The sequence below is a fragment of the Leguminivora glycinivorella genome, chromosome 11, assembly GCF_023078275.1.
Source record: "Leguminivora glycinivorella isolate SPB_JAAS2020 chromosome 11, LegGlyc_1.1, whole genome shotgun sequence".
Lineage (NCBI taxonomy): Eukaryota > Metazoa > Arthropoda > Insecta > Lepidoptera > Tortricidae > Leguminivora > Leguminivora glycinivorella.
In genome coordinates, this window is record NC_062981.1 from 11,389,891 (window position 1) to 11,414,968 (window position 25,078).

The following is a 25,078-nucleotide window of genomic DNA, read 5'->3' on the forward strand; positions in this document are numbered from 1 at the left end:
TAGAAAGAGACGCAGATGTTTCTGTAGTTGCGCGCGATGAGTGGGCAGACCTCGCCCCTCCAGCGGCGCATGAGTCTGTTTTGGTACAATACTCGGGTGACAAATATTTGACATTGTTTCAGTACCTACTGAAAATTTTATATTTAATTTGGGTATTTTTTTGTAAGGCAAGATTGAATGTAAACTGGAGTTGGAATATTGGAATTACTGCTCATTCTTATTTAAAATAATTATTATGATTTTTGCTAATAAGATTCTTGTAATTATGCTAATTCGTTTATTTATGCTTTTCAATGCCGATAAAAATAATTTAAAAATTGTAGTTCTTCGTAAAAAATATTAAAGGAATGAAAAACCAGCAGACATGACGGCAACGGTGTCCAAATTTCTCAGCACATGGGTTTACTACACACTTGACATTTGTACAAGTGGGAGTGTATCGTGCACTCACTCACACAGCCAAGGCCCTTCTATACCCGAACAGTGTGCACCGAAACACCGACCAGAGCCTCTGAGGCGAAGTTCACGCACACCACCGTGCCACACCCCGTCCGTACGAACACAGCGGCACTCTCAGTCCAACACAACCTCCTCTACTGCACTCACGCGCAGAAAAAAAAAGATAACGCGATCTATCGATCTTTTTTTCAAACCAAAAAAACTCCGTCTGATAGGCTTCATGGCTAATAGTCGAATAAGACAGACGTCTACAAACGAACGCGTCCGCTGACTCGAATACCTACTATTTATTTTGATCACAATATTTATGACAGCGTAATTAATTAAACATGTCGTTTTAATTATGTAAATACAAATGGACGATAATCAATTTGAATTATGTGTTTCGATCTCGTTCGGTTAATTTAATGTAAACAGATATTTATCAATTTGTGACGTTTTTACGGTGCTAATGTTTTCATGGTACGGAGCTTGGGCATTTTTTGTTGAAAGCTAATAGTGTTGCGGTGGGATGTTGATTTGAGCGATGACCCGCGAGTGCCGGCTGTGCTAGTGCCTGCGACGATTAGTGCCTGATTTGCCGCCTATGGAACTGATCTGACTCTGACATACCATTATGGAACGCCACCAAAATGGTATGGATGTGTGGGTAGGTAAGGGTATATTTTAGTGTATATTAATAACTTTAAATAGCATTACTCCTAATTTGTAAAGTATAATAGATAAACTTTTTTCTTGGCTTAAATTATTAGCGTTGACAAGTGACGAATTCAGCTGATGTTAAGCTTTGTCGATTATTTCTTAACAAGTTTTGCTTTATAAGACCCATTAAAGCAACTTTTGCCTGAAATGATGAAGCCGAATAAACTTTGCGTAGCGTTTTAATTATCATTTACTTACTAAAATATAGGTACTTTTGAGTTTCAGTTTATTATATATACCTATTATGACAGCTGGGAAAAAACAATTTATTAATTTTGAGCTTTTGACAGGATTTTTAAATGTTACATTTGTGCTTGACTGAATAAAAGCTGTTAAGTAGGTGGTTATTTGTAAAGAATTTTATGGGTAGAACACACCGTTGATCGGACTTCAATTTTTGAATGAAGTAAGAATTCAATAAAAAGCATGTGTATTACTCTTATCAGGCATACTTAGTGACAGGTGTCCCGTTGACACAACTTTGTACAATAAATAAATAAATATTATAGGACATTCTTACACAGATTGACTGAGGCCCACGGTAAGCTCAAGAAGGCTTGTGTTGTGGGTACTCAGACAACGATATATATAATATATAAATACTTATATACATAGAAAACATCCATGACTCAGGAACAAATATCTGTGCTCATCACACAAATAAATGCCCTTACCGGGATTCGAACCCGGGACCGCGGCGCAGCAGGCAGGGTCACTACCGACTACGCCAGACCGGTCGTCGAATTACAATTGTAACCGGATCAGGCAAAAAGCTAATAAAGGCGTAATAGAGGCGTGTTTCGATATTTGTGAGCACCTTGCCCGCTCTGATGTATCTGATGGTGACTGTACGAGACAATAATAACCTAACCACAAATATATAATCCACTATGACAGGGTTTTTTCAAAATTTAAAAACCCCGACATAGTGGACGGATTTCCATGAAACATGGCTAAGAACACTCACAACTAATTCAGATTTCAAACAAAAAAAAGTAAATCTAAATGGGTTCATCCGTTTGGGAGCTACGATGCTACAGACAGACACACACACACACAGACAGACAGACACGTCAAATTTATAACACCCCGTCGTTTTTGCGTCGGGGGTTAAAAGGAAGCACTGGGCTCCTAATATATTTTAGTTATTTACTTGTACCTACTTTATGTTTGTCTGTGAATTTTATTTTAGAAAGCATACGAGTAGATCAATTTTCTTAGTTGCCTCCTCTAATCTAACCTCCATAATTTAATTATATCTACCTACCTAAGTTTGCCTAAATAGCATTTTTAACCCCCGACGCAAAAACGACGGGGTGTTAAAGTTTGACGTGTCTGTCTGTCTGTTTATGTGTTTGTCTGTCTGTGGCATCGTAGCCCCCGAACAGATGAACAGATTTAGATTCAGTTTTTTTTTGTTTGAAAGCTGAATTAGTCGGGAGTGTTCTTGGCCATGTTTCATGAAAATCGGTCTACTATGTCGGGGATTATAAAAATCTTTGTTAACGTGATTAATATGACCATGAAATGTGTTTTCTCGTTTTATTATACCTAATTAAAATACGTTTAGCCTTCCTTCTTATAAATGATCACTTGTAGACTCATAAAGACTTTGATTAATTTTTTTAATGTTCATGTTGTGATCTTTATGACATTATCACGACTTCTATTCATACCCTAGGTATATTGTTTACCTGTAGGAATACCACTATAGTAATTTAAAAGTAGTAGGAATTTAATTAGTTTGCCGATTAATTTTCTCAGCATCGATTAAGTCATCTTTGTACCTGTATGTATATTCTATTTATGGATATTCAGTCCAATTGAATATCAAGGCGTCATTCTAGTCTAACCGTTTTTAGATGGTAAGTGTTCACTAAGTTCACTAGGTACTTACTCATATTTGTCTGTTACTTTTGGTACAAACGTGAAATTACAAAATTGCTCTTATTAACAACACAAACCGTACCTTTTGTGAAGGGTGAATTCGGTAACGGTGAATTATAAAATACTAAGCTAATTAAATTATTAACACCAATGATTGGTTCTTATTTTATTACGTTCTACGACCCAATTTAAACTCTAATACGTAAAATATTGCTCTATATCTCTGGAACGGATAATCAGTGCAATAAGTGATTTCTTTATTTGAAGTAATCGCAGTTACGACACAGAGAAAGAACGACCAAAATCGTATTTGTAATGTAATATTTGACATTCGTAACTTAAATTTCGAATAGTCTTTAGACTAAACACAATAAACGTTAAGAATTAACTATGTCAATATAAGCATCAAAATGGATTGAACTACAACCACATTTCCAATCTCCACAGGGCAAGGCCGCGTCAACCAGCTCGGAGGCCTCTTCATCAACGGCCGGCCGCTCCCCAACCACATCCGACTGAAGATCGTGGAAATGGCAGCGGCGGGCGTCAGGCCCTGCGTCATATCGCGGCAGCTACGTGTCTCACATGGATGCGTGTCTAAGATCCTCAACAGGTATCAGGTGAGCATCAAGAGTATGTAGATTTCCACTAATCACAGGGCTATGACGAGTCAATGAGCTCCCCAAAACATCAGGTTGAAGATCGTGGAAAAGTGCAGCGGCGGGCGTCAGGCCTGTGTCGTATCGCGCCAGCTACGTGTCTCTCATGGATATGTCTCTAAGATCCTCGACAAGTATCAGGTGAGCATCAGCAGTTTGTAAATTTCCACCAATCACAGGGCTATGACGAATCAAACAGCTCCCCAAATACATCAGGTTAAAGATCGTGGTGATAGTGTAGGGTGTCATATAGCGCCAGCTACAAGTCTCACACGGATGCGTGTCCAAGCTCCTCAATAGATTTAAGGTGAGCATCAGCAGTATGTAAATTTCCACCAATCATTGGGCATGGTCGCTTTAACCAGCTCCCCATTTCCCCAACCACATTTGATTGAAGATCTTGGAAATCGCAGCGGGTCATATCGCGCCAGCTACGTATCTCTTATGGATGTGCCTCTAAGATCCTCAACAGGTATCAGGTGAGCATCAACAGTTTGTAGGCTAGGACGAGTCAAACAGCTCCCCAAATATGTACATCAGGTTGAAGATCGTAGAGATGGTAGTGTAGGGTGTCTCACACGGATGCGTGTCCAAGCTCTTCAATAGGTATTAGATGAGCATCAGCAGTATGTAAATTTCTACCAATCAGTGGGCACGGTCGCTTTAACCAGCTCGTCAGGATCGTGGAGATATGGCAGCGGCGGGCGTGAGGCCCTGCGTCATTTCGCAGCAGCTCCCATGGATGTGTCCCCAAAAGTATCAACAATATGTACATCTGACTGAAGGAAATCCACGTAAATATGATACCTTTGGTCTAAGTACCTCTTCACTAAGTTATGATTGCTCTAGGTCCTAGAGTCTAGGAAGGTATATCAACACTATCAACACATATAAAAACGAAACTGTTTACCTTATTTTAGTGTATGTTAAAAATTACCAATTCCATAAGTTAGAAGGATCATTGAAACAAGTATCTTGCAGCATAATACCTATAACAACACTTATCAAAATTCTTCCACCTGCTCAAATATATAGTAAATGTGGAGCAACGTGTAGGTTAAATTATGAATGCGCTAGAATGTTAAACTGGACTATTCGTTCAATATATCAATCCAATTGTTTAGGATAGACAGTTCGAAATTTCAATGGAATATTTGTAAATAATTTTTACTTTCGATTCGAGTAGTACTGATAATAATAATTTTAATACTATACAACGCGATATTCGCATTGGTTATACCGGTGTCTATAAATAGTTGGGATAATGTTATAAAGCATATTCGGTATGCCACATTTTTTTTCTAATATATATCATCATCATCATAGCTCGGAAAGTCAGACATGTTAAATTATAAGGAAAATAGCTCACCTTGTCCTTCCACTGGTCATCACTCGAACCGACCAACCCTCCATTCAAAGGCCAAAAGTTGTTTGACAAATACCAACTAGGCAACGTGTACCCACTAAACTTTTCTTATACTTACCGCGTGTACTGCTTAACTAACTAGCATATCGTCACTACTTTTAAAAAAACTTGTATCTTCGTCTGTCAATGAAAAGAAAATTGTAGTAAGTATGTATGGAATGCATGCAGACTTACGCAGTAACTTTGAGGAACAGCGTGAGATACGAGATTTTTTAAAAGTAGTGACGATATAAGAAATGCATCTATATATTTGACCTTTCCTAACCATCAACGGCAAAGATCGTAAAATCATCATGTGGGAAGATAACGAGGCACCCTCCTACACAATTCAATTGTTCATAATCGTTGTAAGTGTATTGAAAATGTCGTGCAGGACACGTAGGCCGAATAGGGATTATAAAGTTTAAATTCTGTATTAAAACGAGATCCAGATTATGACAGTCACTTCAGAATACTTCGATTGATTTATTCATAGCATAGATACATAAACTCACGTCTGCAATCCCACAAGGGATAGGCAGAGGATATGAAACTGCTCAAGTTTCAGTGGCACTCTTGGCAATGAAGGGGTTGTGAGAAAACGAAATGAGGAGGAACACTGACATTTTATCCCGCCAAGCGGCGCCTGTGCAAGTGTCTAGGCATGTCACTGTCATTCATATGTGTGAGAGTGAAAAAACATATCATCTTCTCGCTCTCACGTATGGACTAAAAGGGTGGCGCCATCTGTCATAACCTTTGAGTGTGCCTCCTCATTGTGACATTGCAGTGACAGGTTGCCACTGTTGCCAGCCTCTCGCCTACGCCACAATAAAACGCATATCCCACAGTCGACTTCTACGATACCCACGGTACTCTTTATTATACTGTGCCCACGGGAAGAAAGGAATTTTTTAACCCGTCTCCATTCGGGACACTTGTGAATCTTGTGATTGTTGGGCTCGGGTTGATTTATACTGTAAATAAGAGCCAAGAAACCAATTTAAAACCCTATGTCTCTCTCTTATTTTCTAAACTTAGTGTCTCTCATCGAATCATCCGTGTGATTCAGTATCTAAGAGTAACTATTGGTTTTTAATTGTTTTCGCTCTCACGTCGCGCGTTTCGCACGGATAACTCGACTCCTCTAAATATATCCACTCGTAGGTTTAGCTAGACACTTTTTTAAATATCTGTGGTGGGAGTGATTACCTAGGCTTGTTTTCTAGCAAAATTGTTTTCCTTAAATGATTAAGCATTTAGTGTTGCTATTATAGATCTAATGGTATATCCCAAGGATAATTTATATAGGATTTACAATCTTCATACTAAGAATCGTACCTCGATTTTTTAGCGCCACCTATTAAATACTATCATAACTATACTGATGATGCCTACAATTTTTTTGAAATGTGTATTGACGTGATATCATGATATTAAAATACAGAAGCATGTCATTTGTACTTATAAAAAATTAAAACACGCAAAAACATTTGGGGAAAATATGATTTTGGCCACTTCCAGGCTGCGAAACAGCGCCATCTACATAGTTTTAAGCCTAAAAGGCCCATACATTATTTCAGGGGTAATACGCTTCTTTGCATGGGCTTTGTCTGTCCCGTATTATATCGTCCTAGGTATATCCGTATATTTTTTGCAAAATTCATACCAGAATTTTGAATCTCATTTCTACCTTTTTGTTAGGAATTTGAATGTATTATCATATTTTAACGAAAAAGCACAATCACTATCCTGGGTACGTGCTCTATTGTCATGTTAAAGGCAAAATAGAAAAGTGTGCTACTTATTTTCCCTCTATGAAATACAAGTTTTCCTATAGTAGCCATTTTTCTGAAAACCTTTTAGCAATGAGACACGACCGTTATTCATAAGAATATTAAAGCTCCACAAAGCCTTAGTACAAGAAAATTCCTCTTATGTTTTTGGTATGTAGCATTTTAATATTATTATTCCATTTATTTATCTCTTTTCTTAAGCTAGGTTTTTTACAATATGAGTATAAAAGTAAAATAAAATAAAACACTAACAAAACAATATAAAACATATAAACATATTATAAAAAACCTAACCTAGGGTGCCACTATTATTATTATTATGTAATAAAATATATCCTCTGAGTAATATTACAATGTTTGACACAATGTTCGAACTTACTATAAGACATTCTTACTTAACGAGTTTATATTTGCTGACATTGTTGAAAAGGGACAATCTCATGTAATACGCAAGAGCTCTATTTATTATACTGATCTTCCCAAACTTTCGCTAAGTGCATTGTAGGTATGTATAGTTAAACTTCATTTGATCTCATTAGTTAGAAATATGAAATTACTTTATTGTCGAGGGAAAAAATATTCTACCATGTATAAAAAAATGTCTTAATTACTTATTGAATAAGTGAATTGGTAAACATATAGTTATAGTAAAGTTGATCTGATATTAAGTGTATGTTACTTAAGTAGCATTTAAGATTAATAGTTATTTGTTATACAAGAGTGCAAAGTTGTATTTTAACGCCGAGTGTGGAATTGAAAAACGAGCAAGCGAAAGGATTCTATAGTTGAATTCTATGGTTCTAGAATAGAATCCTGAGCTTGCGAGTTTGTCAATACATGAGAAGTAAAATACATTTGCACTCGTGTGTAACACAAAACTTTTCCACTATAGCGAGGAAAATACAACGCAAAAAACGCGTTTATCACTCCTTCCAGTAGTTCCACAGGTGGTAAAACATCTTCATCACTAGATTAAGCCACTTTTATCAACTTTAAAGCAGGAAATTCAAGGTCAAATTACTTTATCCACTAGTGGATATTTTTTACCCGCTGGCATTAAAGGACAAAACACGTCTTTCCGAGCTAGTGAGGGGAAAAAAATAAACTTACGTGGGCAAAATTACCGGCAAGTGATTCACGTGGTAAAAAAACAAATAAATTGATAGCACGAAAATACCTGCTCCTTTAATAAAAATGGAATTTTACCAATTTTTATCCAGTGACTGTTTGACACATGTCAGTTGCTTGTTGGTTGAATTCCTAATAAAATAGGACGTAGGCTGGAATCTGTTACGTTTACAGGTGAAAAATATGAATGTATAAAATCATAGGTACATAATGTAGAGGCTGTATTTTTGTTATTGGGTCAGTAAAGGCATGAGACTGGCAGGTTCTGAAATCGAGATTGCAATATTTGCAATGTTTTAAACTTATTTACTTTTGACTGACCATAAACTTCCATAATTTGTCACCATTTTTAACCGGCACAGTCGACTTTGTTGTCCATTTCTGGAACGAATCTATTCCAGAGTGGTCGAGGAAAATTATTTTCCTAAGTAAATGTAGCTTTGGCTACCTAAAGCCGCAATTTAATTACTAATTATAGGTACATATTTCAAGGCAAGTCCCTATTAAGTAGGTCCTAAATCTTTGCCAAATTTTAAGACTGACTTACTAACTAGCTGATCCAGCTTTGCTTTTCAGTTACACCCAGACAAGCGCTAGCGTCCTAGAACGCTGATTGAATAACGAACCCTGTGTTTACTGAAAACTATGAATACACATCCAATGATATAACTTTTGATCCAATCCTTGTATTTCCACGGCTGGTCAACCATCACACAATCGCCATTGATCCCCGAAGGTTTCACCACCAGCGAGGGAACAAACACTATAATAGCGATTGTTTCGCCCAGGAAGCGTTTAGCCACGCTCCGAGTAGCGACCTTTGATAGTGTTTATTACCACTATTGTGAGGCTTTTGGTAACTACCTCGTTCATTAGTATGTATGTGGACTGTCAATCAATCAATCAATCAATCAATCAATTTATTTTGCAATAATAAGGGTTTGATTACAGATATTATTCAAAGTGAAGGTACTCCTTAATTAGCCATTCTTCATAGCATGCAAAATATTCACAACTATGCACGCAAACTAGCCAGAAAATTACTTTATGTTTCGCGGTAGAAATAGTAATGGCACTGGTATTACATACCTACTTACTTTTATACTAAATGTCTGTTTTAAAGCTCAAAATTTCATTTCTAGGAAACATTCTTAGATACATATTTTTCAAAAATCCAAAATCAGAGGTAACTTTTAACCTGTACCTTTTAAATTATCACAGGGTCGAAGTGTTTACGTAAACGTAGTCTGAAGTTATTTTTAACGATCTTATCCTGCCATTGTTAAGCTAAGATTATTTATACACGGGCTACAAAACTACGCAAAACAAAAATACAAACGAAAGATAATCCCTCCCGCATAATGTTACTTTTCCAATAATATATAAGGCTAACTGAACTGACGTCTCGTGTAAGAGACGGGGTACATAGGCCTCGTGTGAATATGATATTTGTTTGTTTTTTGTACACAGGTTGGTAATCTGCCAACATTAAATAAAAAGTTAGTATGTACAATCTTGAACAAATAAAATATAAAAATTAAAACTAAAGTACCTTAAAAATTTTAAATACAACCAAATTAAAATATATAAACTAATCAAAAAGACCTCCGCGAGCTGTACCGGGTGCAAAGGTGCCCATCAAACTTGCCGCATTGCCACGTTGGATGGCAATGGACAACCTTTGCACCAGGTACGAGCCCGCACGAGCATCGGAGGTCCTCTCTCTCAGCTTATGTCCCAACTCCCGTATAAACGCTATGACCTCTGACCCCCAACACCCCGTTGTCTCGAAGGCGAGGGGTACGAAATAATATTTAGCCTCGAGAGCAGAATATTTTATTCTTTTTAACAAAGCTGCAGATTCTGCAGCAGCGCCGGCTGCCTGCACCATCCGGCTTAGATGTGAGGCGACAAAAGTGCTGACGCACGTGGCGCCCCACAGTAGGCACTTTCCTTTCTGCCAAGGCACCAGGGTTAAGCCATCAGGACGTTTGCCATCAGTGCGACAGAGGTCCGGTGGTACTAGTATGCAAGGAATGTTTGCAGATACCAGGGTCCTCTGAACGATGTCGTTGAGCGCGTGGTGTATGGGAAATCTTCCTGCACAGCGACGGCAACTCAAAGCGTGATGGCCGTTAGCTTCCACCGTGGAGCCGCAGATGCATTTGCGAGGTATACAAACATCGCAGCCCAGGCGGAAAGCCACTGCCACACGCATTGAGTCACTGTCGAGAGTTCCCAGATGAGGAGAAGGCAAAGCTTGCATCCAAACTCCCGCTTCTACCTTAGACATCGACTGGAGTCTTGCCAAGTCTACACCTGAAGCGGCGCTAAAAAGACGGGAAAGTGTGATTCTGGCACCAGCATCATCCCAAGCTCTCTGCACTTGTGGAGCCTCGGGCAAGGACGCAGTTGGGAATCGGTCGGACCATATTGCCAGCGCATCCCTAACGAAGGGGATCGTGACACTGTCTCTATGAGAATGTAACATTCTAGAAACAAGGTGCATGCGCTGAAGCTAGGAAGCTGGCAGGCCTACGTCCCCAGGCCACCAACGCCAATCTATTAGTAAATAATTTGAGTTCGATTAGAATCATTTTCGCGTAGCAGTATGGGATAAAATAGCTGAAATAACTGACGCAATAACAATAAACCTTCACCTGTATAATCCAAATCTCATTCGTATTTTAATATTCTACTTATAGAGTAATAAGACTAACTGAACTTGCGTCTCGTCTAGGAGACGGGGTCCATAAGGCCGGGCGTGATTGGGGGCTCCAAGCCGCGCGTGGCCACGCCTGAGGTGGAGGCGAGGATTGAGGAGCTTAAGCGACAGAACCCAGGGATATTCTCCTGGGAGATCCGGGAGAAGTTGATAAAGGTACGTAAACTGACGTTTCATTTAAATATTTGTGCCATCCCAAAGCAAAACGAACCATATTTGGGAAATAGATACTGATGTAGTGAACTAAAAACAATTGTGATTAAAATTATTGTTGGATGGGGTAATAATTAATAAATAATGTTTCATATATTTCTACTGCGTTTTCTAAATACTACTAAATATTATATACAAATATCCAATATTAAAATTTAATTTAACAGTGTTATGTAATAGCGATTAGCGACCTAAGCGACAATTTTTTTTTGTTGAAAAATCATGCTTAGAGCCTTAATTGCAGAATCAAGCGACACATTATAATATGTATGGCCCTTTGCACTAACACGTTACATAAAAATGAATTGGACGCCAAATTTACTTTTACAAATTATAATAAGCGTATATTCTAAATAGCAAAAACGAATTAAACGCCTAAAATATGGCGTATAATTCGTTTTGGTTTAAAGTTTTAGTGATTTACAAACGCAATATCGATTTAACCGCTCTCATTCATTATTAATTTCACCTCTAAAAATGTGCATGGCATGAAAGAATCAAGCGCCAAAATAGTATTAGTGCAATAAAGAATCAAGCGGAAAAACGTTAATATTGTCAAAACTTTATTAGGTAAGGTGTTATTTTTTTATTAATTCATTTAAATTATGAACATTTTTATAACTTTAAATGGTAATATTAACTTTTTTTGCTTTAAAAATGCGCTTACAGCAACTAATTCAAATTTCAAATCTTTCGAGCTCATTTTCTCGGTTTCAACTAATTGTCGCTTAGCTCACTATTCCATAACACTGTCCATTAATGTACTATCATCACTTGGCTAACAAATATTTACCCTCATGGACCTCATGATAGCCTTTATTGCATTCCAAATTATATATACCTATAAAAAAATTATATCATAATCCAATGGAACATATTTGAATACTTGTATAACTTAAAGCTTCGATCCCTTTGTGCGCTTTTATCCCGCTTAGTTACGTGTTTATTTAGGTATTCCTTTACAGTCCATGATATAATCCTTTAAATTAAAACATCCCTGCTTGCTTAAGCTAGAACAACATTCATCCAGAATAAATTAAGGCAAAGCAAAATTTCCTGCATCTGTAATTAAATTTAAAAACTTGTGTGCTTTGTACGAGTCTCTATTCTGAGGACTGAAATCTCATTTTATGCATTTGGTTCGTTGTCTACGTCCTGCTCTTACAAATACCTACGTTTATCGTGAACAAGCACGAGAGAGTCTTCAGCAATCTAATTCATGTGTGATGTTGACATTGGTAGAATAGATGCCTAAAACTCTCACAGAACATTTGTTTTTATTTCAACGAGGTATTCCGTCTCATAACACAGGAAAATTAAGCGTTACCGAGGTCTAAAGTTAAGTAAAGTTCTTCGAGTAATTAAAATGAAACGTAATATAAGAACAGTTTCAGTTAATTTGTGCGGAGTTTGTTTGACTTAATAAAACAAACAGTCGAACATACTGACATGCTTTACTTTCACAAAATGTTAAATTGTATCTAGAGTAGACTCGTTCATTTTTTTTATTATCGTGAGAATTCATGAATGTAAGTGATTAAAAAATGTGTGTACTGTGTGTGTACAATCATCATTAAAAGTTTTGATTTGATTGTACAAATCTTTCGAAAGGACAATTTTCCAACGATTACAGAAATAAAAGTGCGGCAATTGTTTTTGCTGAGACACAAAAAACAGTCGCGAAATAGTTTAAAATTAGAATAGCACTTTTTTAAACAATCAGTAAGTCCGTGGGCGGTCCGCCGCTGGCCGCTAATTTGGGCAATAGACAAAAACGACAGCGAGATAAGTATTTACATCGCGGGAAAGGTGGCCATTTGGCCATGGCACTTATCTTACCAGTATGAGTAAATTCTTCAGCTGAAGATTCTTCTGAGAGCCCTATGCCCTATGTCCCTAGTGAGGGATAACAGGATCACGTCGTCATCATCATCATCATCATCATCATGAGTAAATTATTAGTACTATACTCGTACGTGCAGATGCTTGTGGACGCAGTTTTCTAATACCCACTTTGCAACGACACAGTGTTTTAAGGGCATGGGATAGAAATAGATGAAAATTGCTCAATATGACCTATTTATTGTATGTATTTAGATTCGCCCCGTAAGTTATTTCAAGTGACAAATGTACAATATACAGGTATACGTACCTACGTAAATTTAGGTTAAAAGCTGTCAATATCAAAACATACTACTTAGCCATGTAAATTAAGAACAGAATATTGTGCCACAGAAATTTGCAGTGCAGAGATAAGTTTTTTTTTTTAATTGAAAGATTCAAAACATATCCAACATTGTTCCAGTTTACTATGATTTGAATTTAATCGAACTGAATTGAATATGTCCTAAATATAAGATATTGGGCCTCGTACGTTAATGAGTTACCAAATTTCGTAAATAAGAAGAGAGTATTTTTTGTCTCGTCACCATGTGGTTAGCAAGCTTACCTCTTAAATCCAAAAAACGACAACCAATTACTAATATTATTTACCAACCAAATTCTCGTCGTAAAAACAAAGCCATGGGTTGCAGGAAGGCGTGTCGGACCCGCCCAGCATCTCGTCCATCTCGCGGCTGCTGCGCGGCGGCGCACGCGACCCGGACGGCAAGAAGGACTACAGCATTGACGGCATTCTTGGAGGTCAGTTTATTTTTCTTTATTTAACCTGTTTCTCTCTATTGGTACAAAAATATTTTTTTGTACCAATAGAGAGAACAGGACGAAATTATGGAGGCGATAAATAAGGAAAGCTGACCTCACCACATCACTATGTGATGTATAATAGCTTAATAGAGGGACAGTCTGTCGCTCTTTCTACTCGGCATGTTTATTCCCATCGGATAGGTCTGTTTTTCCTGGCATTCACCAGTCAAAATTACAGGCACACTATTTCTACCTATACCCTCTGCCAACCCATGATTGGCGCGAGAGTATGTTGCCGCGAGACTACCCGTCCTTATCTACTTATATAAAAACGAAAAACCAGAAAGGGATAAAAAACGAGGGAAGAAACGAGATGGCGCCTTACAAATTTTAAGAACTTTTGGACCACGTTTCTCGTGTTAATAAAATTAGAAAGACGTGTGATTCTCGAGACAATCACGTGCTAGCCCTGCAATCAGTGGACTTCCAAATAAAATGATGTGGTGTTTTCGTATGTTCAGTTTGTTAAAGGAATGTACCTAATTAATGTTCACTTGTTTAAAACATACTAGGTAGTATATTAATTAGGTATTCTCTTACGATGAATATACGCCAAAATGTTGTTAGGAATTTAATATGCATATTTCGTTTCCGGTAATACTATGTAGCGTAAAGGCTGTGAAGTTGCACAAATTTCACTGTAAACTGAAATAAGGGATTTATTTCTATTTCCGAAAATACATCGATTGTAATAAAAGAAAGGATCGGTTCGTTCGTAATTTGTAATATTCATTGTTGTTTTCTGAAAGCATAATAATTATGTACATTACCTTGGTATTTTTTATTCTGTTTTAAAATATAATATTGATAAAATTGTATAAGTACGTATAGGTAAACATACAACATTTCATAAGACTATAAACAGTGATCACTAGGTACAGTAGGTACTCGTAAAAACGGAGTCGAAGCGGTATGTTCACGTTTTTCACTGAAATTAAATGTCAAGAAACCAGTAAGAAACAGAATTTATGAGCAAATGCAGTTCGCTGCAAACAACCCATACAACCATTTCAGTCGCAAAATCTTCAAATCAGTAACTAACTGTCAAATGTGACATAACGCGTGGTAACGGCGTGCAAACAATGCGACCGTATTGATACAATAACAAAATGTAGTCGTCGTGTGCACTCGTTACGGTAACAAAATGTGTACGAATTTGTGGCTGTCAATGTCACTGTCAGAATGACTTTTAACGACACTTTATTAGTCGACGTTTGCACACATAACGGTAACAACATGTGGACGAATTTGTGGCTGTCATTGTCACTGTCAGAACGGTTTCTGACAGTGACATTGACAGAATTTGTACACACATGTGTAGGTCTGATTACCGAACTGCTCCTAAACCACTGTATCCGCAAATGACAATCTGAAATACGAAGGTTTCTCAAACTGTCTTGTGAAGTTGTGGACTGGTTGCTTTGAATCATTTAAATATGAGCGAATTAAATAATAATAAACGACGACGACCATTTAAGCACTCTTCGACATTTTATAGAAATGTGGGAAAGTTAAGAAAAGTGCAGAATGATAATACAAATAGATAAGCACTTTATAGTTACTTAATGTATTAAATATATAATTTTTAATTCTTATTGATAAAAATGAAGTGTAGTGTTGCTTTACACAATAAAAGTAGGAATCAAATGAAATAGAGTATTTACTGTGATATTAATAGAATTTCTGTTGCGCAATGATAGTTTTTTTCAGTACAGATGCTGCTTTTTTTAACGCAGTAGTGCGAGCAAATCAAGCAATGATTCATTTCTTGTCTGGTCGAAACTCTTAGCTTAGATTTAGGTACTGAAAATCGTCGTACGATACACGTGCGAAAAGGACATTCACAACTCGTGTCGATTTAAAACACTCCCTTCGTTCGTGTATTAATTTATTACTACTCGTATCGATTTTCCTCTTTTCCGCACTCGTATCTACAAGTATTTTGTTTGGGTTACAAAAAAAAACACATTATTTACTCTACTACGTTTTATTTATGTCTCTTTAACATTACAAATTTGTAGACACTTATCTATACAAAAATCTTGACAAAAGAAGTACAGATCGCTGAAATGAATGTTGATAGTAATATTAATGAAGACTACTTCAACAAGTGTCAATTGTGAAATGCCGCACAATACTAGTTGCTCTATAGAAGACCATAATAATATGATCCCCGATCCTTTACAACCCAGCAGCTCGGTACGCACGTTACAATTTTTTTTTAATCTTCTTTAGTGAGGGCAACTGAGTACGACGGCATATTTAATTGTTTATAAAGTTTGAGGATACCTGAAAAAAATGAATACAAGAAGCCATTCTGCTTTCGGTCACGCGTGCACGCTGCGACTATTTTGCGACCGTTTGTTGACCGTTTGGTGACCGTTTGGCGACTGTTTTTTACATGGAATATTACCGTCTTAATCCATATTTTAACAACTTTATTGGTTTTCTAGGCATTATTTTTATTATTTCAGTATAGTATATGCACCAGAGCACTAAAACTTCACCAATCAATATACATAACACGCAAACACCGAGTAGTCAATAATATTATTACTGGTTAAACTGAGGTAAATTGATGGCGCGTTGATAAATTTAGACTTATTTTATGAAATCACTCGAGCAATTTAATTGGCCATGGTAATTAGCCCACATTATATTACAAATGCAAACAATATTTATCTTTAACAAATTCTTACGCCATTACATTTTAATGTCAAATGATTTTATTTCTTTTTTACTTTGACGTCTCTGACAGTCGCCATTTGAAAAGAATGAAATGAACGAATGATTTTGGGAAAGTAGTTGCCAAACGGTAACAATGTGTGCACGCGTAGTGCACACTTCTGTCACTTCTGTGACCATTTGTGCCTGTTACCAATCGTCCCCATTTGGGTCGCCGCGACTAAACGTCGACCGTACTGCGACTAAGCATTGAGACCCGAAGACCTGTGTGTACACAAAATAGGAGGATTTGCGTAGGAACGGCGACCGATTATGGTTATATGGGAAGCTGTCGTGCAGTAGCAACCCCGAGGGTTTTTATTTGTATAAGTTTTTAAATATGTTTTCCCATGACCTGTAAATGTTTACCAAAAATATTAGTGTAAACTTAGTTCCGTACAAAACCAATCTTACACCGCAACCGCCCTAAAAGTTGCACAATAACTTCCCATGTAGAAAAACACCATTCTGCACGTTAATAGCTCCAACTTGTCAAAGCTTTCACACGGAGTCAAAAAATCAATTTCCGCACACAAATCTCACATCGTCATTGTTGGCGTTTGAAATATTGGAGTTTGTTCTCGAGGCATCTAAAGGCGTCTCGTTCGGCGCGGGCCGGCCAAGGGGCCGACAAAGCGCGCCGCGCTCGCCCGCAGCGTACTCGATAGTGCTGAAATCGCAACAATCCCGATAACATGTTTTGGTTTGTATTTATTGTTGCTATTCTGCACTCATTTTGTCACCAAGTTTGATCGTCCTTTGAGTCGCCGGTGTACCTGTCGCCTCGGGCTTTCCCTGTCGGCGTTTTATGCGCCGCATCAAAGAGGTCGGCGTATTTAATGTAAGCAACATTGCGGCACTTTTTTGGGTGACATTAATTGTCAGACAATCGCATTGCGCAACCTTTGATCAGTAAGTTCAAAGTCTATAAAAATAGATATAGATTTCTGTAATACACATCATATTAACAATTCCATTGTCTTGTCGTTGTGCCAATAAATCGTACTTATTGTCCTGAAACAGATTTTGTTCCACATTTTGTTTCTTCGATTTTTAATAAACTTCGTATGTCTCCTAGTGGCATTTATTTATGCTCGAAGTGGCGTGACAGTCAATTTGTCTTGCGCATCTGCTGCATCGACGGAGTGCTTGTCAGTTTCCAATATAAATCCAATTATAAATTCTAAATGCCTCTCTAGAAAGAAAATGGTAGCGTGAGGGTGTTTAAACGATTTTCTTTTCGTTTCATTCATTTTCTGTCGCGACGTCGTCATTTCAGAGTCCAAACAAAAAATAATTTGCCAAAATATCTGCGAGCATATAAAAACTCCAAAATGCGTGTCTCCCAACCTGTCTCCCAAAAGTAGGAACCAGTTCTAGATTTTTCGCCCCCATACATAAACTGTATAAGTCCATAGCTAATGTCATTAAAATTGTTTTCGATCCCCTTAAATATAAATAATATTTGTATGTAGGTACAAGAATTTCTATTTTAAATCCATGTCTCGCACAAGTTTCTGTAATATCTGTATTTCAGTGTAAATGATGACAATCTTTCGCTCTCCATTATCTCGCCAAGTCGACGTAATCTAAAGTTTTAAAGATAAAGTGACTTTCACGGGAAACAAAAGAGTTGTAGATAAAATCTCGCATTTGTTTAATAACAGTGGTCGTTAGGGGCTAATGTCGCCGCGGTGGCCGCGACGGGCCATTATCGTGGGACCTCCGTGACGCCTTTACATATGTACCTATTCTCATTTAGACAGGTTACATGACGCCATTTTGTAAGGTACAGCGAGGCAAATCCCGACTGGGGGACACTGATCCATTTCTTCCATGTTTTACAACGTTTGCATTATTACCGGTTATATAATATGGTAGGCGTGTTCAGTGGATACATGTAGAACTCAACGTCATAGTTTAATAATGGAAAAAATAGTTTAGTTACATTGCCCTCAGTCGAGATTTGCCCCGCAGTACCTTATACTTATTTAGACAGGTTACATGACGCCATTTTTTATACTTATTTAGACAGGTTACATGACGCCTTTTTGTATACTCATTTAAACAGGTTACTTCACACATTTTTTGACCAAACCTGTAATCAAGCTGGTGTACAATCGTTGACGCTCCGAAGTGAACCATACGCAATTGTCATACCAGTTCGTAGTAGGTATAGGTAACCAAAAGACAATAAGTATACATATAAAAAACCACTCGTTATTTGTTAGGCTTAAACATTATTTTATTCTGAATAGGTATATTTGTTAGAAAATTAATTGCCACTTGAAACATAAAGACCCTTCTGTTATGGAAAGACAGATATTACAAATTTGAAGGAGATTATATTCCAAATACCCAGTACGTACTCCAGTCATGTAAGTATGCCTAAAAGATAAGAATTATCGCTCATTATCCAAAAATCAAGTACAACTCTACTAAGAACTTCAAAGAATAAGTAGGTAATGGTCCTAACCAGTCGTATAAGACTAACCGCATAGTTACCTACACTGTGACATCTATTCGACTGACATTTATAACGCCGGGTTGTATTCACTAGTTTGTCTCATCCCATCACTCACTGAGCCCTCCCAGAGAGCCTCGAGCTTTTCCGGAAGTAGGGGAGACTAGGGAGAGATGGAACACATTTTACTTTAGATTGTAACTAAATCGGTTGTATAAAAAACTACTCGTAGGTTTATGAACTCCATGTATGTATCACAAAACTAATTTCAATAACAAATTGTCCATCACCGAAACAAAAACAAAATACCTATTGTAGTTGGAAGTACTTAAAAATATTTTCACCACACCAACTGGTAAAGGCTTTCTTTGCTATTCGAAAACAGATAGCAAAATTAAATTTTATCCACAAGGGGGCAAAGTAATTTCATGCAAATTTTAACTCGATGTCTTAATCTGGCTGCTAGATTTTAGCTATAAATAATGAATTTGAATCATGAATGTTGAATAAATTGATAGATTTCATTTATTTTGATGTTTTATAGTCAGTATTTTGTTCATGTTGGTGTGGTGAAAAATTTTGTGTTTCACTCGGTGGCAAAGTTTGTTTAACCTTCGTGCCTTGATACCCTCGCAACGCTCAAGATTCCACTTTTTGGAATCTTTCGCTTGCTTGGGTATCAATACGGGCACGTGCGTTTAAACAACAACTTTGCCCCCTTGTAAAACAAATAACTATTGTTCTCGGTAGCAATCCGTTTTGACTTTCTGAGGTAGGTACCTAACTTAAAACCGAGATAAGTTGATAAGTCATACATACTGTATGGATTATGGAATAAGTTACAAACTAGTGTAAATGAAACACTTTTAGTATATGGACAAGACTAACATTTTAAATATACAATGTTTCTTTTAATTTAATCATCTATTTACCTCGGTCTCCCTCCCCTACGCAACGGATTACAAAGAGGACTGACTGAATAGCCCTCAACGATCATCCAAAAAAGAGTCCTACAAATTATTTTAGTGTCCTTAAAGATCCTTGACTTTTTCAACATGATCTACTTACCTAAACCGATTTAAGTATTAGGTAAGATTGAAAGAGACGTACCTACTTATTTATTTATGTAGGTAGATACTGAGTAAAAATAACTCATACAAACTTCAAACATTCCCTTTTCGCTACGCCGTACGAATAACTAATGGTTACTAATTAAGAAACCACATAAAAATATCAATAAAACCCAAAAACGCCCACCATGCGTTGGCGCGGCGCGAGTGTGGCTGCTAATCCGACCATCTGTTACTCTCCGAACAACCCGCTGAAACAAAGGCCAGCCCGACCCTTTAATGAACCCAGATTATGAAGGTGTTAAACCGCCGCCGCTGCTCTTTCAACTCCCAAATTATGACTTTGAGCCGAGCCGGCGGTCTTCACGGGGTCATATTTCGGCAATCGCTAAAGTTTATCCTGCCCTCTCCCACATCCACGACTCCCATAAACCTCTCGCCTTTCTTTGAACATTAAAATCCCCCATATATTCCTACGCGTTCTTTCTTTTGAACGGAAAAAGTCTTTACGACCGAGATTTAAAGTCGTTAATGGATGTGAAGGATTTCTTGTTTTCGATACGTAGTAGAGTCATTTTAATCTCATACGTTATGATCAGGACTCGGAACAAAAAAGAGTCCAAATAAATCTGTCCCTGTCTCGCGGGCCGGCGAAGAATTTGAGCAATGTAAATCATTATATTACAATGCGTTGTTTTTTATTCGGTGTCGCAGCTTTTGTGGTTAGATATTGCCTCGTGCTTTAATGACTCTTCCGACACCTACGACGTTAATAGTGCATTTCCGTCGCGTTATGATCTACCGTTGATTTATGAAGTTTCAGATATATTGCACCCACGATTATCTTTCCAATAGTATCTTAAACCTATTAGAATATTTTTTTAGGATACAAATATTACAAATGGTTACATATATAAATAAAAAAAGCTTATAAATATGACGTACGTACGTTCGTAGTAGCAAACCTATAACTACATACCTACTTGAATTCAGCTTAGATAAATCTTTGGGTTTTTTAATTTGTGAGACGGTAGGAATCTGTATATAAGTAACCTCCTCACTGACAGAGATTCAATTTGAAGAACTTTTATTCATAACTGAAGGAATTTTTAATATCTATGTATATTCAAAAGTAACATGATTCATAGATTATTAATTTGATAGCATTGAATAATCATAAATATCGTAATAACCATGCATCGTATGACAATTTACAAAGTAGATTTAAAAACATGTTGCAGTAGAAACAACAACACTAAACAACAGAAACAGACCAAGATGAATATTTCAAAGCAAGATTTTGCGGTAGAACAACATAAACAACCTTAGAGCAATCATCGCTAACCCTAAATTCGACCGCGTCGCATTAAAACTCGCGTTTTCGTTTTGCGGCTCGTAAATTCAAATCGCGACACCAAAATATTGAATGGTGCCAAAATGTCACCAAACGCAAAGGCGCCGACAAAGCGGCCGCCGCTCTGGGTGTTCCTTGTGCCACACTGAGCCCCCATTTTTTCCATCTCATTCAATTTTGACTTCTTTCAAAAGGCTATTTAATATAAGCCGCATTCTTTAAAATCAGTTTTTGGGGCAAAGCCGCGTATTGTTGCATGTGTTTTTTAATCTGTTTCCGTAGGATACCGCTACCGATTTATAAAATGAGATCGGCCCGCGAGCTGACGGTTCTTGATTTGGGCGATTTAAAAACTGATGTGGGGTTTCACAAAAAACACTTTATTAATAACTAACGCGTGTTTAAAAAAACAGATGAAGACAAATTGCCGCGAGCTAATTTATTGCCGGGTTTAGATTAGGTCCTTTTAATTTATTGGTCCTATATATTAGGTATGTCTAATACTTACTCAGAGATATAGACACAGGAACTTAAACTGTTTATTACTAAAGTAAACTCTTTCATAACTCCATCATTAAATGTTACATTACATGCAGTTTTTATCTTTTCTTTGCCTAATCAGTCTAAGTACAATACTTAGCTATTTTATATTTGGAGGTCCATTCACATATTTCAAACTATAGACCCGGTAGATGAATTTCAGGACATAACTATATCTCAAATTAGGTTGATACATAGACATGTTTTTAAAAAAAAGTAAATGAAATGTATTAAAAATTACAAAAATATAGAGATTACATAAAATTATTTATTGATAAAATTTGGGCCTATACTTACTTCAATACATATTTATTTTGAGTTAATTAACCCTCCATCGTTTTCCGGCAGGCCGCGGCTCCGACTCATCAGACATCGAGTCCGAGCCAGGACTAACGCTGAAGCGGAAGCAACGGCGCTCTCGTACTACCTTCACCGGCGAACAGCTGGACGCCTTAGAACGAGCCTTTCATCGCACGCAGTACCCAGATGTTTATACAAGAGAGGAGCTGGCTCAGCAAACTGGGCTTACTGAGGCTAGGATACAGGTTCGTAATTTTTTTTACTGGACTAGTCAGACCAGGAGTTTATGTTTAAAGAAGCAACAGCGCTCTCGAACGGCCTTCACCGGCGAACAGCTGGATGCCTTAGAACGAGCGTTTCATCGCACGCAGTACCCAGACGTTTATACAAAGGAGGAGCTAGCTAAGCAGGCTGAGCTCACTGAGGCTAGAATACAGGTTCGTTTCTTTCTTTGACTATAAGTTATTAGACTAATTAGTTCATGTTTAAAAAAGCAACAACAGTATCGAACTACCTTCACCGGCGAACAGCTGGACGCTTCAGAAAGAGCGTTTTATCGCACACAGTACCCAGACGTTTATACAAGAGAGGCTAGAATAAAGGTTCGTTTCTTCCTTTGACTAGTCAGAACAATCTTAAAGAATCAACCTTCACTTAAGCCGCATTTGATGTTTGAGAAAACCCTCGTTAGTATGAAAATGCGCTTTCCAATGCGTATGCGTCTTCATACTAACCAGTGATTTCTCATACATAAAATGCTGCTCGTTGCTGATAGACGACTTAGAACGGGCCTTTCATCGCACGAAATACCCAGACAAAAGTCCCAAAAATATCTAAGAGACGGCCTTTCACATGACAGTTACTTCTCGTAAGTTTTCACATTCAAGAGCCAATTGTTGTAAAGTGTAAGTAAGTAAAAAATACAAAGTTGGAAAGATGCTTTACTTATTTGCCCGCATCATTACTCTGATTGATGTCAAGTTAGGCATGACAAGCACTTAAAAGTTCTAGCTAGCATACCTAGTTCAAAGTAAACAATTTTAAGCGATACCAAATACATACTTTGTTGTCAAAATATGATAATTAATACGCAACCTACGGTTGTAGCCTTGTAGCCACTTACGTGCTCAAATATTTACCCACGCCTACACGTCTCCAGATTATTCCCCGAGTAGATACTTTGCTAATATTTTCCATCCAGGCGTTTTTAAAATTGTTTAAGAGGAAAGTTTGTCCAATATCTTTACATAATTGGATCTATTTTAAATTTAACCATATTTTCCAATTGAAAAAAAAATATTGCATCTAACTCATAACAATTTATCCTACAATTGATGTACATTGAACGGCAAAAAAGTAAGGGTATTTCTTATTTTTTCAGGTATGGTTCTCAAACCGACGAGCACGACTGCGGAAGCACACCGGCTCCAACTCTACTCCAAGTCTGACCGGGTACTCGACGCTGCCCATGCCGCAGATCCCCTGCCCGTACCCCGCCGGCGATATCCCCAGCCTATCACAGCACCACCCCCAGCACCCCGACGCCTGGCATCACCAGAAATACGCCAACTACAACCAACTCATGGCGCAATCCCAACATTTGAACCAAGCATTCCAAAGTGCCGCATTCCCGAGCACCTCCGGCGCTACGTTTAGCCACTTAGTTGGCGGCAGTAATGGATCACCGCATAGCCAAATACTAGATCCCGGCGTGCCCAGAAATGACTACGCGAGATACGACGTCTACAATAAGCCCGTTAACTATTTGCCCAAAGACGATGATGATAAAGTAGCTAGTGATGAAATAATCGAGCCTAGAGAAGATGGCTTCGTGAAACCGACTGAGGAGTATAGCAAAGCGCTGCCGCCTAGTGAGTATAAAGTACCTGCTGACTATTCGAAGGTGCCTGACGTCCCCGCGCCGGCTTCTAACTGGAGTCCGTCTCACAACTCGCTGAACATGAGCCTGGCGGGGCTGTCTGGCGAGTACAAGTACATGAACGAGCCCTACGCCTTCCCCAACATCCCGGACCCTCTCACGCAGCACAACTACTCCAATCCTACCAATGCAGCTAACAAGTATTGGATTTGACAAAGTATTTTAAGTATTTATAAGTCTAGAATGATAATTTTATTTAATTTATATAGTGTACATTTTAAGTTTAGGCATAAACCAATTGTGAGAATTTACCTCTATTGTGCATTCCTAATTTAGTAAATTATCCTAATACCAAACATTTGTAAATAATTAAATAATGAAGTCAATAGTAAAAAATACTAAAATAATTAAATACTGTCTTTTATTTTGCTTGTAAATACCTACTCAGATTGAAATTAGTAGGGAGGAATGGTTATTAGAGAACAGTTGACAAAATATACACTAGACATATAGTAGGTGTTCAAAAACTGAAACTTACTTATATGAAGTAAACTAAAATAGCCTCCTCATTTTAGTTCTTAGTTCGATCTGCAAGCACAATACGTATCGAACCACATATCTACAAAATAGAACTGGTTATGAAAACTCTAAATACCTAAGTATCAACACAAATAAAATAGTACATTACGATACAAGTGCGTAAAAAAGGAAGTTCGTAACGAGTGGCGATAAATTAAAACACGACCGAAGGGAGTGTTTTAAATCGACACAAGTTACGAATTTCCTTTTCGCACGTGTATCGTACGACGTTTTTCAGTACAGATGGCCCTCCGAAGATTCGACCTTACATATAATGAACCACTTCTCGCACTAGTGCGTAAAAAAAACACCATCTGTACTGAAAAATATATAAATTACCTACGCAATTGTTACTATTATCATGAATATCATGACGTTTGCGGAATTTCCTAACTCTGGCACAAGTTTTTAAATATTTACTTAATGATATTCAATGTTTTAATAGACGCACAAACAAGTTATTTGATACACGAATTTGAAAGATAAAT

The 25,078-nt window shown here is 37.5% G+C and overlaps 1 protein-coding gene across 3 annotated transcripts; it reads left to right on the forward strand.

The window, feature by feature from the left end:
• The first annotated feature begins 293 nt into the window (after positions 1-293).
• On the forward strand, positions 294-24,686 carry LOC125231211 (protein gooseberry-neuro). 3 transcript variants are annotated; one of them, XM_048136588.1, is made up of 6 exons: positions 294-1,112; positions 3,496-3,668; positions 10,780-10,917; positions 13,509-13,617; positions 22,181-22,377; positions 23,514-24,686. In XM_048136588.1, exons 1-6 carry the CDS (start codon positions 1,076-1,078, stop codon positions 24,222-24,224), a joined length of 1,365 nt encoding a protein of 454 aa, XP_047992545.1. In that variant the 5' UTR covers positions 294-1,075; the 3' UTR covers positions 24,225-24,686. The 3 variants fall into 3 exon arrangements, with proteins under 3 accessions (XP_047992545.1, XP_047992544.1, XP_047992546.1); XM_048136587.1 differs by having other exon boundaries at positions 296-1,112; positions 10,777-10,917; XM_048136589.1 differs by having other exon boundaries at positions 297-1,108; positions 10,777-10,917.
• Positions 24,687-25,078: the final 392 nt, after the last annotated feature.

What these genes read in the sequence shown, in the direction of transcription:
- LOC125231211 (XM_048136587.1), top strand. Translation starts at nt 1,076, where the DNA reads ATGGAACGCCACCAAAATGGTATGGATGTGTGGGTAG. An exon ending in TGGTATGGATGTGTGGGTAG is followed by an intron (nt 1,113 to 3,495) that starts GTAAGGGTATAT and finishes CAATCTCCACAG; the next exon opens with GGCAAGGCCGCGTCAACCAG. An exon ending in CATTGACGGCATTCTTGGAG is followed by an intron (nt 13,618 to 22,180) that starts GTCAGTTTATTT and finishes GTTTTCCGGCAG; the next exon opens with GCCGCGGCTCCGACTCATCA.